This window comes from Ascaphus truei, chromosome 2 (genome assembly GCF_040206685.1).
Source record: "Ascaphus truei isolate aAscTru1 chromosome 2, aAscTru1.hap1, whole genome shotgun sequence".
NCBI classification, from domain to species: Eukaryota; Metazoa; Chordata; class Amphibia; order Anura; family Ascaphidae; genus Ascaphus; species Ascaphus truei.
This window is the reverse complement of record NC_134484.1, coordinates 126,497,136-126,511,654: the sequence shown is the minus strand read 5'-3', so window position 1 is coordinate 126,511,654 and position 14,519 is coordinate 126,497,136. Positions and strand designations below refer to the sequence as shown.

General features: G+C 40.5%; 1 protein-coding gene across 1 annotated transcript in view; it reads left to right on the top strand.

The window, feature by feature from the left end:
- Positions 1-14,519, top strand: part of LOC142488132 (uncharacterized) — a 40,572-nt gene that overhangs the window by 21,281 nt on the left and 4,772 nt on the right. Inside the window, exons 3-5 of the mRNA XM_075588502.1 lie at positions 11,748-12,009; positions 12,183-12,953; positions 13,656-14,242. Coding sequence (XP_075444617.1) covers positions 11,748-12,009; positions 12,183-12,953; positions 13,656-14,242 — 1,620 coding nt within the window. The remainder of the gene's footprint in view (positions 1-11,747; positions 12,010-12,182; positions 12,954-13,655; positions 14,243-14,519) is intronic.

Below are 14,519 nucleotides of genomic sequence, written 5' to 3'. Positions count from 1 at the left end.
CTCGTCTGTATGCTGCTAAAAGAGCTGATGAAGAATGCCTGTAATAAATTAACCTTTAAGATACCTCTGCCTAAGGTGTCAGTTCCTGGGCTGGAGGGATGTAATTGTGTAGTGATGGGGACTGACACCTACAGTTCATGGGATCCATCACTGCTGGAGGCACTGACACCATCGTGAAGAACCCAGAGACCTGTGCGAGCCAGTCTTGTCATTTCTCATACCATCAAGCAGACTACTCAGACCTCCTGCAAACCAACAAGTAGAGCACCACACATTACATAGAAGCTATACTGTAGTGCCAACGAGTATTCTAAAACATATCTGGGGCAATCACCAACAAGACTAGGTACATCCTGCGTACATCCTGTTACATGCTGTAATATTACAGTGACTTTTCTGCAGACAGACTAATGGCCCATCAGATTAACAGCTGGGGTCCCTGGCAGTCCCATTCAAACTGAATGGGACTGCCAGGGACCACTGCTGTGTTAATCCAATGGGCCAGTAGTCTCTGCAGAAATGTTAATGCAATGTTTGCAGCATGTACCCAGCATGTACCTGGATCTTGTTGGTGATAGCCCCAGATTTTCTAAGGCAAGTTTTAGAATATTCGTTGGTGCACCTGTACCTCTCAGAAATATTTCACCAATTCTATTGTAAAAATGTTACCAAATGTTTTCTTATGTAGGTGTACTATAGGAGATTATTACATATTAAGCAAAACCTCATACTTCAAAGTTTATGCAAGAAGTGGATAAAATGTTTCAAACCAAGGGCCTCATTGTATCACCTACAAATTGATCTTCTTTGGTAGAAAGAATGATTTACATGAAGGAAGTGCTCACATTTTTAACTGTCTTTCTACATTTTAATTATGGTGGATATCTAAACTTATTATGGTAAAATCAAATACTCAAATGTCAGTATATACAGTAATATACTTTGATCAGATTAGGAATAGAATTACACAGATAAATCCTATTGCTACATATGGGGAAAAAACAGAGCGATCAACAGTTCTATTTTAACCAAAAAGCTTTGAAGTGAACTTTTATGCAATGGGATTAGGAATTGATATTTGTATTTTCATCTTGGAGTACTAGCTCAATCGTAGGACCAAATTAAGATAATTGAAACAATATATAAAGTTAAATATAAATAGACAGCCAGATCATAGAAAGATGGAATAAATTTATTACAGAAGCATCTTAAAATGCCAAAGGGAAAGCTACAGTATGTAGCTGGGGTAAGTGGGTCTGTCCTAAAGAGTACTTCATATTAATTTATGTTGTCAAAATTAATATACAAGGTGCATCAAAACTATCTCGGGAATTAAGTAGGGCACGTGTACATTTTCATGGCATAGTGATGACCTTAAGTGTCAATAAATTGACGTTTATTAAGATGATGTGGTAATGTATAGCCCAGATTGGCAAGCCCTTGAAACCTTGAGGGAGTTGAGTCAGGCAACTAACCCCAAAGATGTTGAACCGGATTTAAAGAGACTAATGGCCTGAATCAAAAATTTCCAAAGCATTTCAAGACAATTGCAATTTTGGAACAATATTGAATAATTCCCTAAATATTTGTGTTTTGTAGTTGGTAGAGTGTAAGCTGTGGCAGCATTGGCAAAGCCCCTACACAGGACACAAATTATGGTATTGGAAAATGAGGGGCAGGTTTATTGATTTGAAATCCAAACTTTTGTTGAAGTTTGTTCAGATATTGTAATGAACCTTTGCAACATATTTTTTTAATCAAAGCGATATAGGAGCCAAAACCCAAAATAAGTTTATCCTCTGATTTGGATTTTTTTATTTTAAATAAACTGAGCAAACTCTTATAATAATTACTATCATAATAATGAAAAATTATGCAGTTGTACAAAAACAATGTCTACAGTAGCAGTGAAATGGACAATGGAAAGGTTAAAATGTTTAAAAACGATATCTAAATAGCATTCATGTGTTTGCATCTACTTATAAAATAAAAGTTATAGTTAGAGAGTACTGTCTGGGGCTGTTGGTGCTTGGTAGTAACTTCTGACACTTCATACAGTACATACTTTATATGTGCATGAAGAAAAGAAAAAATGAGCACCAAATGTACCATCAGTGAATAAGTGAGAAATAAATCACATATGTGGTGAAAAAATCGAGTGGTAAAAACTCCATATACAAAGGGAGTAGTCAGTGTGAATCAATCACTAGTGAAAAAGGAAATGAACAAAACATAGGACATTATGTATGTATATGCAGAGAGTCTGCAGCTGTTCACAAGAGATGGCTCGTCATCTCAATGGTAGTAGGAGAAAATGGAGACAAAACAGTGCACAACTCTCTTACTGAAGCCAAGTTTCCTCTCCTTCTCTCTGTGATCAGAGCCCTTTCTCTCTCTCTCTCTGTTGACTGAACTTCTTCCTTGAACAAACTTTCAAGATCTCTCCAATTTGGGAGGATGTCACAATTTATCATCTTTGGGGAGTGTCTCTAACTCTGACTCATAGCAAGCCAGAGCCAGATACAGATTGGCCCACACACCAGGGGGCATTCCAACCAATATCCACCCTTCAGATTGACATCCTCAGAATATGCTAGGCCCACCCTTGAATACTGATACATCATTCAAGGTTGTAACACACACCCACAGGCCTAAAGAAGGAATTAACCTTTCCACTGCCTGCACTAACAAGACTGACAGAGGAAAGGCCCAGGGAAAAGAAGTAACTGCTGGAAGACTATGTTATACATATACTGTATATTTATTACCTTGATTGTAATGGCATAGTTATACAAGAAAAATGAGACCATGAAAATATTAAAAGGTAAACATCACTGATAACATGGAAAGATTCCTAAACCACATTTATGCAAATATAAGGTACAAAGGAGAACCAATGTGTAGCAGATTGAATTGTGAAAAAGCAGCAGCAAAAATCTGTATACAGTATACTGTACAGCAGTAAACATGCACTGGTTATGGGGAAGTCAAGAAGTGAACAGTAATACATCTATACCGTGTGAGACTATTGTATAAAAGACTAAGGGAGGTCCTTATGGGAATACAGTTCACACATTGTTGAGATCTGTGAGGTTATTCGATACATGGCATATATACAGCGAGATCAAATAAAATGGATCAGAGGAGAGAATAGAGGTGAGACCCCACAGACAGGCTCAGGAAGGAGAATGCCCATTAGTTTTGTGAGCACTTTGCATTTATTATCAAGAGGCTCAATAGACATAAATTGATAGTAGTCAATAGAGAGATCAGATGTCTATAATTTATATGTGTATAGCCCTGGTAAGAAATTGGGCTATAGGTCTATCCTCCTACTGGTATAAGCCCGGCTAAGGGCAGGCTGCCAGTAGTTATCATGGGTTTCCCCCGCTTCAAGCCCTGCCCTGAGTGGTGGTGGTAGGCCACCTGACTCTGTGTCTAAGGCAAGAGACATAGGGGAGGGGCCTGCCAAAGTCATAAAGGGCAATGCACAGTCAATTTAGTGTGTCAGTGTTCCAGGAGAGTCTTGAAGTTCAGAGTGCAGAGTTGGAGAGTTAGGTATTACATTTGGAGGAGCTCAGGCATGCCCTGAGTAGAGCTGATAGAGCTGTGGTGGACCAGTGCCCCTCACCCTGCTTAGGGGGTGAGGGAAGAGCTAGCCCCACCCTGAGCACCTGCAGCTTGGGGTGGTGGCAGGGGAACAAAGAGCCCCAGACAGCCCATCTTGAAAGGGTACAGTGTGGAGAGAGAAGACCTGCTGTACCTGATTACTTCTGTGTGCTGTGTGCTGCTATGGACAATAAAGAGCTGCTGCTACTTGTTTTATAAGAGACTGAGTGAGACTGAAATCTCTCGCCCCATCGAGGGGTTCTCTAGAAGGATTTCACCATACCCTGATAGGGCTTGCCAGAGATGGAGGCATTGCACCACTAGAACCAGATGAAGGCATTCACCCCAGAAACCTGTCCCTGTTGTCTCCAACACCATCGCGGGAGACTCAGACCCTCCTGTTCCTCACAGGTATGCACCACCAAGACACATGTAGCCAGACCTCAGCACACCCTAGGGGGCCTGATCTGCGACCGGGGGGGGGGGTCTATGGGTTACATGTGTATATGCTTTATATTTATAATAATATAAAATGAGGTAATGTTAGTCCAACTTTGATCGTAGATCTTTGGGGATTATAATACGAGTTATACTTTTTAACAAGATTTTGTTTCCCCTTTCAAGTCAGGCATTGTTTTCCTAACTATATGAAGAACTTTGGAGGAGATCAGACCACAGAACTACTGTACTGCAAATATAAATACTGTAATTGTCTCAAAATGTATTGGATTTATCCCATAGAGCCCTTACATTTTAATCCAGTGTTCTCTAGTTTGGCTTTCTAGCAAACATAATATAAATTGCTCTTGCATTATAAAAAAAAAGGAATATTTTCTGTCAGTGCACCTAATGCTTTAAACACACAAAACTTTATTGACTCTTTTATATTTCTCCTGCATCACCAGTCATCCTTCTTCTCCAAGCTGACATTGCAGTGCCTCAAATGTTTAATCAATTCTTTATACTTCAACTGGATTTGGGAAACAAGGACATTTTTATGTCATGTAATACCTGTAAAGTGCTAGCTTTTGCCCCCAATAGCCCAGTAATAACAAGGGTGTTTAAGTTTAGCAGTTAAAGTAATACCTTTTCTTGTATACATACATTTGTAAAAAAAAAAAAAAAAAGCTAACATATGAAATGGTTGTAATTGTATTATACACTTTGTAGTATTAAGGAGTGGACTTTCCATGTTTTATGGGATATTATTACATTATTTGAAAATTATTACACTGAATAACAATAACTCTATTGTAAATTTTCTTTTATCCTCAGAAATCATTTGACAATTGTCTAAACTCAAATCTTCTAAACAACAAAAAAGATATTGTACAATTTTGTAGTTTTACTGGTTCTTAACTGTTACACATGTAACATGGTTAGTCCACCCTGCCTCTCTTTCCCCCCTGTCACATACGTTCTTAGCAGTCTAGGGTGTGAGAGGCAGTCCTATGGGCAATTGACCCCCTCCTGCTCCTCTCTGGGTGACGGCAGTAGTGGTGGAGACTCATGGTCTGTGTAGCCTATCAGGGTACACACCTTGAGCCCTCCCCTTCTGTTCTTCAGGTAGGTAGTGCCAGATTTAGTTAATTCTTTCCCACCCTTCCAACCAAGTGGAGGTGTGGGGCCTGTCTCTTCTCCCTGTGGGAGAGAGAGGCCAGCCAGGCCTCATGGCTGGATACTTTGCAATATCTAAGGCACCACACTAGGAGAGCCAGAACCATCCAGGGGCATGGGATCCTCTGATGACCCTTTATCTGCTGTATGACCACCTACTGCAGTGACTACAATAAAGATCCATTTGCTTTATCATACCCCTGTTTGAGTGTCAGTTCCTGGGCAGGAGGAAAGAAGTGTGCTTTAGCGGAGACTGATTTTTAGGCACCATGGAGCCCACTGCAGCTGGAGGCGCTAAGCACCGAGTAAAGAACATCAGTGATCATTAAAAGCCTGTCCTGGTCTCCATATCACCGCAGACAACTCAGCTCTCCTGAACCCTCACAGGTATGCCGCACCACAACACCTGTAGCCACAACACGTATCTTCTGGAGGCCAGGGGTACATGTGATACACACATAATTAAGAATAACTTTCACTTATTATACTGTATGGTCAAACTGTAATTCTACTCAAAAAATCCAGCAAACATAAGCCTGAAAAATACAGCTGTTGCTAAATCTTACCGAAATTGATATGCATCATCAGATAGGCACAGGTGTACATTATCTAAAGGATTTCCCTACATGCACCCATTATAACTGAATTGTGCATGGTTTGCAATCACAAATTAACTTTACAATCCTTAGTCAGTAACTAGTGAAAAATGTGCCAATTATATCTGTCATAAGGGGAAAAATATTTTTTCCTATATAAACTAAGTAGTACAGAATTTGAAAGCTCCAGGGACTGAGGTAGTCCATTTATAAGCTTGAAAGAAAGCTAAAAGTGACATTCTGAATGAGCTGATTTTCACATTGTTAGCCAGACTCATTGCATTCAGTTTAAACACTCCATGACATGTGAGAATGGAACAAATTAAGCTGGCTTGGAGGAACTGTGCAAGACATACAGATGCAATGGCAGGCTCATTATTCTGTATAATCTTTTCTACTTCTCATATAGAAACTGATGAAATTGCTGAGAATTTGGGTTTTTCATCTACAAGTTAATTAACTTCTAATTCCTTATGCTCACTAGTTCTTCCCGATTGCAGAAGTTAGTGGGAACACACATAAAACTCGATAAATTCTTCATTGGTAAAGCAGGAATCCCACCCAAACTTTTTTAAATGTAATTATTGAACCTTGCGGTCCCCAGGAGCTCATCCATGATCCTTCAGCTTCTTGGGACTCATGGTTTCTGTGATATTTGATTTTATCTATTGGTGCTGGTGTTTGCCAAAAAAAATGACATATATGGTTGGGAAGTTACCAATAGAATGTCAGGATGTCATCTCCTAATTCATCCAATTGATATAAATCCTTGCCTGGTGCAGGTATTAAAAGAACCATGGTTACCTCCGAGGTCAGGGAGCCATGGAAAAATCGGGGGAAACCATCAGTTTAGGAATGGAAAAATATATATCCCCCCCAAACAAAATATTGAACTGCGTGGATTGCTCATTTAAGTTTCCAATTAAGTTGTGCTTTAGGAAGCAGAACTAATTAGTTGTACACTGTTGAAAGTCGCCAAGGCAATAACTTTTGATAGGAGGGTAAGAGAAAAAACAAGTATCTGAATGAAATATAAACTCTTGATATACAGTACTTGGCTGTCAGCACTGGTTCCCTCTGAACTAAACATGAATCATTGAGGACTGTCCTCATGCGTATTGAACATCTTCCTTCCTAAGTAGTCATTTGATAAAGAGAATTACAAAGTAATATATGCTGAAATGTAGAGATGTGTGATGACTTTCACTCGTCTCTCTGAAAATCTGAATTCAAAATCAACATGCACATCAGACCTTTGAAAATACACATTTTACAGGCGATTGTAAGCTCCTTAGGGTAGGGACATCCTTCATATTGTCTCAGTTTGTCTTAACATATATGTACATATGTACTCTTTCATCTAACAATCTTATTGTCTTTCCTTCCACATTGTAGTGCTGTGGAATATGTTACTGCTATACAAATACCAGTGCAATATAGCAGTAAATAATCATTCCTGTATACTTGTGACAGTAGAGGGTAATTAGGCTCTCAAATATGGTTAAGCCAGTTTTTGGTTACCCCTGAACCGAGTGTAAGTGTTCAAGAGAGTTAGCAGACTGTCAGGGACAACCCATATGCGCCAGTATGTCTGCTGGACATCGGAGTTCAAAGTAGCCAGAGATGCCAAAGTTGTGAAAGCCATTTGTGTAGCAGGGAAGGGCTCAAGTACCCAGGTCCGGAGAACAATGGCAGTCGTCCGGGCTACCATTTGCTCACACATAGATTGACTGCCGAGTTTCATTCATGAAACTCAGAATACTATAAAAAATGTCTGAGCCAATGAGATTTGAGATTCCCAGCAGAAAGAGCACGGGCGGGCTTTTCAAAATTGGTCTTACGCAAATAGCAGAGCAACTGGCTTCGATTTCAAGCCAGAAAAGCCTGCCAGATTCTAAGTCCCGACTTTTGCGACCAAGGGCATCATGCAGTAAGCAGCGGAAAGGCATTTCTCGCCACTTTCCCGCCTAAAAAGCCTATCCGTATTCAGAAATGGGCCAGAAAGTGGCGAGATTCAAAAAACACGCCAGTTTGGCTGGCGGTTTTTTTTTCCCCGCTGGTGGTGGGGCAAGAAGGCACTTTCTGCCTAAAAATCCAACTTTTTCTGCCACGCTGTATTCTAGTAGAGGCGAGTAGCTAAGCGGAGCTATTCGCCACTCTAGAGAGAGGCAGCGGATGAGCGGCGGATCGGCACTTACAAAAAATTCAGGCCTTTTTCCTGGCTGGGATTGATGCCGAGGTTCTCCGGAGCTGATACCAATAATATCAGCACCGGACCCCCCCGGCATGAATCCGAGGCAGGAAAAATGCATTTAAAGCCCACTTCATTACCTTAGCAGTTAACCGCTAAGGTAATGAAGAGGTTAAACAGCCGGGCCAGCTTTATTGTGGGTTGCGGGGGTGGGTGAAGGGGTTATTTGGCCCTTGTTGTTTGTTTAGGGCTTGCGGGGGGGTTGCGGGTGCACTTAACCCCTTCACTGCTACGGTCATGAAGGGGTTAAGGCCTCCCGCTACCCACCCGCAAGCCCTAAACAAACCACCTTTGGGGCTAATACCCCCTTCACCCACACCCGCTACCCACAATAAAAAAAATACACACAACAGCCCCACACTAACTAAATAAATATATATAAATATTTAAATATATATATATATATATATATGACCCCAACAACACCTATACCCCCCGAACATACAAAACAGTAATGGGCACAATGACTATTATCCACAAATGGATAATAGTGCAGTTGTCCATTTAAAATACATACAGAACAATAAAGACATTAAATACATGTAGCACTAACCCATGTGCGGCTACCATGATGAAGGCCATCCTCATCTTCATCCTGCCCATGCCCCCTCCGATGCTGCAAATCAGACACAAGAATAAAAACATCCAATGTAATGTCCCCTAACCCCTTTATCACCATAGCGGTTATTAACCGCTAAAGTCATTAAGGGGTTAACCCACCATCACCCACATACCCTCCCCCACTACCTCCCCACCCCCTGAGGCCTAACCACCCTCACCCACTACCCACAGGGGAGTCCTACCACATACCCTTGGGGCCAAAAACCCCTATCCCCCCAGCACATACAGTACAATAATGTGCCAAATAACTATTATCCACATAGGGATAATACATTATTTGGCCATTTTTAAACACATTAAATACCGTAGTAAAATAAAGAAAATTCTACTAACCTCTTCAATAAGAAGGCCCCGTCGCCAGCATCATCCTTGGGGTCCATTGCCAAAATAATAAATAGAAAAAACACTAGGGTTAGGGAGTGATCACAAAACCACACCAATTGAAACAAATAATGAGTAAATAAATGGTAATCCAAAAAAGTGGGTGCAAACTGTGAACTGAAAAGTGAATCAGAAAAGGGGGGGAAGGAAAACACAAAATGGATGTGTCTCCTAAAAGAATTCACTATAATGCACTCCTACTTAATTTAAAATTTAACTTTTAATATATTTTCATAAAACATATGTTACCAAAAACGTCGTGTATAATACATTAAAAATAAATTAAATTGACATTAACTAGCGTCTGTGTCAGTGAATGTGTGTTGGAGTGGTCTCAAACGACAATTTGTAGTAGAGGCTTCAGGACACAGAACGCTACTTGGTCAGGGTATAAACCCCTCTGGGGCACCTATGAGATCAGGTACACAAGTTATAGTAAATAAATAAATAGACGTGCACACTCAGTGACTAGGATGTGTCGTAAGGCTACAGCAGTCCTGCTTTGGCTTGTAAACCACAAAGCACTTAAGGATGTTAGTTATACATGTATTGCCATCCAATATATATTAAAGTGCTACTGATAGTATAGTGATGGAGGGTAAATGATTCACAGCTTAGTGAAGCAAATGTTCACGGCATATTAATCATTGAATCATTCTACAGCACACTCCAAATGGTTATATCATATAAAGAGCAGGAATGCTTGCGCACTGAGTGTTGGATGGAGTACCCAATTCAGATCTACATAGATAAAGCCAGGAGACTACAAAACACTACATAAAAGCAGCTCCAAGTAGGAGACTGACAACATGGCGCGTCCAACGCGCGTTTCCCTCCAGCAAAGGAGCTTCCTCAGGGACAAATTTGCTTGGGGGAGGAAGAATGAACCCTTATATACCCAAACAATACCTTGATTACAGATTGAACAGTTTACACCTGTTGCACATGCGCAGTTGGTCCGTTGTCAAACTACACCCCTCAAATTACAAAAATGCTTAATAAACCATCTGTGTAGGTTCCCACACATACAGCAACAAAAGTGCTGAATTAGTTTGTAGAAACGAGTGTTTTTAGGGCTCTTATATCAGTCTGGCATAAATCGGCGAAATTTGAGTCTAATGCGCATGCGCGCGGACTCAGGAAATCCAACGGACCAGAATAACACCCACTGCGCATGCGTGGGCACTTAGAGTAAAAATGGCCAGATCAAAATTAGTGCTATGCGCATGCGTGAATACTTGTAAATTCTAGCCCGATATACATATGACTGCACATGCGCGAAAACTCCCGAAATTCCTCGTTTAGACGCGCATGTGCAAGGGACTCAGGCAATAATACTGCCATAGTCCAGGCATGGTGCGCATGCGTTCGGTCTCCGATAATTCTGGCTGACTGCCGTCTATAGTTGCGCGCAGTGCGCATGCGTCGGGACTTAGAAAATTTCGCAAAATAAAAAATTGTTCATATCGCGCATGCGTCGGGACTTAGAAAATTTCTTCAAAATAAATGGTTATTCCTATCGCGCATGCGTGGGCACTTAGAAATATTTAGCCATATTAACAAAAAGTGTAATTTAGTTTGTTCAAACGATCTGTACATGCCCTAGATGTTAGCAAATGGGCAGGGTATTATAGAGTATATGACTGATGATAGCCAATTCATAGTGGGTAAGGGTTAATGGTACCTTATATAACTATTTCATGCAGAGTATAATTGCAAAGATTAGGTTATATATACTCCCCCATAGTGATATACTGCACAATGTGTCAGGCTTGAAGGTAGTGGTAAGATAAATAAAGAAAATAAAAAAACAAGTTATGTGTATGCATATAGAAATTTTGCATAGAATTTTCATTATATAATTATCATGCCATACATGTATGTCATACATAACGACTAAGCCCAAAAATGGGTTTTGAGCTTCGGTAATATAGTCAATAATTGGGGTAAGTAAGTAAATATCTTTCAATATTAAATGCCGGAGAACAGCCTAGTGAACATGGAAAATAATCTGGCTGCACATATCTAAAAATGTATATAACACATGAATGAGCCATTTAAACAACAGGAAACCAGGCTAGATAATTTTTAATGTATTATACACAACGTTTTTGGTAACATATGTTTTATGAAAATATATTAAAAGTTAAATTTTAAATTAAGTAGGAGTGCATTATAGTGAATTATTTTAGGAGACACATCCATTTTGTGTTTTCCTTCCCCCCCTTTTCTGATTCACTTTTCAGTTCACAGTTTGCACCCACTTTTTTGGATTACCATTTATTTACTCATTATTTGTTTCAATTGGTGTGGTTTTGTGATCACTCGCTAACCCTAGTGTTTTTTCTGGACTACCCTTTCTGGGTACTCTAATTAACCCCTTCTAGGTAGTGGATCCAATTCACACACATATCATGGCTGGTTACCTCACTAGTGGCATAGATATATCTGGCTGGCAAGATGAGGCCAGAAATGTCTTCACTAAAACCACACATGAAACATCTGGTGCAGGACAAGATATTGTTAATTATTTTCGCAATATCTCACAACTGTTACGCACACAGTCAAAAGTCTGGTGGGAGATCACAAGTTTGCAAAGCTATCTTGACTCCAACATGATTCCACGTGGCCTTAGACTTCGATTGTGCCCTGCTTATTACATCACGTCCCAGGATTTCATTAAAAAATGGGAAGATGCTCTATCCAGATGTTCCTTTGCGCTTATGGATCTCCTTATTGATCATGAAAAGTCAAGGTTAGATGAGACCAATAAAGAACTTGATATTAATCTCAAAGACTTAAGTAAATACAATCAACTTAAAGAATTTGAAGATATGGAGAAAAAATTGGAAATAAATATGTCAAAGTTCAGACAGGAACTGAAGGATAGAAAACATACGAAATATATACGTGATACTAATGATTATGAGCAGGGTACTGTCTATCGATATCCCACTAGGTCTAGGCGTAGAGGCAATTACTCTGATTATTCCTCATCAGAGACAGATGCCTCAGACAGTGAACAAACTAGTTCTAGACCTAAAGGCCAAAATAAAGGCAGAGGGATTAAGGTTACTAAAGACACGCAGGTTGGTTTTTTAGCTCAGGCCCTCCAAAACGCAAAACCAGGAGAGGAAAAAAGAAGCTTGAGAACAACCACCAAAAAAAGCTAAAATCTAATCAACCCGTGACTGAGGACTCTGCAGATGATGATGCCTTGCAAATCTTTAACCTTTCTAGCCACTCCTTCAGTGAGGTTCAACTGAATTTATTAAAGAAAGGTTTATCCTTCTCACCCACGTCAGACTTCGATCTATTTGAGTGGGTTAAGGATTTAAACCTATTTGGAAGACGGCTGTTGCTACATAAATTTTACGCTAAGCGTGCAGCCGCTAATCCAAACATACTCACTGACGGTCTGAATGCACAAGAAAGACAAGATGTTATAGATCTCTGCCAACTCTTTGATCAGAATATCTCACCTGATAATGACATTACAGGTCCATTTACACACCTGAAACCTAGGAGTCATTTTACCCTGCCAATTACCACCTGTCCAGCTGTCGAATTGTTTGTTGCCTGTGTAACCAGGGACTTGGAAGCGGAGCCAAAACATTATAAGTCTGCCAATAATCTTACATCTGACGAAAAAATCGGCCTAAAAGAACTGATGTCAGACAAAGCCTACACAATTAAGCCATCTGATAAAGGTGGCAATATCGTAATTCAAGACACTGAAGCCTATGTAAGTGAAAACATGAGGCTTCTTAGCGATAAAGACTGCTATGAGACCCTTGACCATAGCCCGACATCAGAATATAAATTAGAACTGTTAGACATTCTACAGAATGCTCTTGACACCGATATGATCAGCCGAAGTGAGTTTGACTTTATGTACCCCAGGTCACCCACGGTGGCGACATTCTATACCTTACCTAAGGTACATAAAAGGTTACGGTCCCCTCCAGGTCGCCCAATAGTCTCGGGCAATAACTGTCTGTCCGAGGGCAGCAGTATTTACTTAGACAAGGTTCTAAGGGATTTCGTCATCAGTCTCCCATCGTATGTCCAGGATACGAAAGACACACTAAAGAGACTAGATGGGATCCATGTCACATCAGAGACCATTCTTGTGAGTCTGGATGTAGAATCATTATACACTTCCATTGTTCACAAGAATGGTCTCAATGCTGCCCAATACTTTCTGTCGACCAGGGACCGTAGATTCAACAGACACAACTCTTTCGTTCTTGATCTATTAAATTATGTTCTAACACATAATTATTTTATTTTTGATGGGCTTTATTACCACCAGACCCAGGGTACCGCCATGGGCACTGCTTGTGCCCCGACGTATGCCAACTTGTACCTGGGCTGGTGGGAGTGTATCCACATCTTCAGTGAGGATTTCTCTATGTATACTGACCACATTTCTATGTGGATCAGGTACATAGATGACATTCTGCTCCTATGGGAAGGTTCCACTCAATTACTCCATGAGTTTGTGGAGAAATTAAATACAAACACTCTGAATTTGAGGCTCACGACAGTGCTAAGTACCACCTCAATAACATTCTTAGATTTGAACATATACATTGATGGTGAACGCAACATCCAGACAAAGGTCTATAGGAAAAGCACTGCGACTAACAGTCTGTTACTAGCGCAGAGCCAGCATCCTAGAAGCCTCATAAGTGGCATCCCCATTGGTCAGTATCTCCGACTTCGGAGAAACTGCTCTACGACCGAAGAATTTGTAACACAATCTAAAGAACTTCGGTCTAGATTCCTCAACCGTGGCTATCACATTAAAACATTGAATAAAGCTTACCACAGGGCATTGCATAGCGATAGGGCCTCTCTCCTGTCCAGAAATAAGACAAAACCTAAGGATAGTACAATCAGAGTCATTGGCACCTTTAACAAACGTTGGTGGGCCATTAAAAAGATATTTACCAGACATTGGCATCTCCTACAGGCCGATGATGATTTGGCACAGGTTATAGGCCCCAGACCCATGATTACCAGCAGGCGGTCCAAAAACCTACGGGACTCATTAGTGAACAGCCATTTTCAACGCTCCAGAACTACAACTTGGTTGAGCCCTGTTAATGGCATGTACCGCTGTCAAGGGTGCAAAGCATGCAGGCACATAGATGTGGGCAAAGTATTCGCCAATTGTGACAATACATCAAATTTTTCTGTGGACAGCTTCATCAATTGTCGGACTCCCAACGTTATCTATCTTATCACATGTGTATGTGGTAAGAGACACGTTGGAAAAACAACCAGACAACTATGCAGACGTGTTTTGGAACATATTAATTCCATTAAACATTCTGCTGAAACATCTGTTGCCAGACATGTGACACAATATCACAATGGCGATACCAATGCCATCAAATTCATGGGCATTTACCAGCTTAAATGCCCCATGAGAGGGG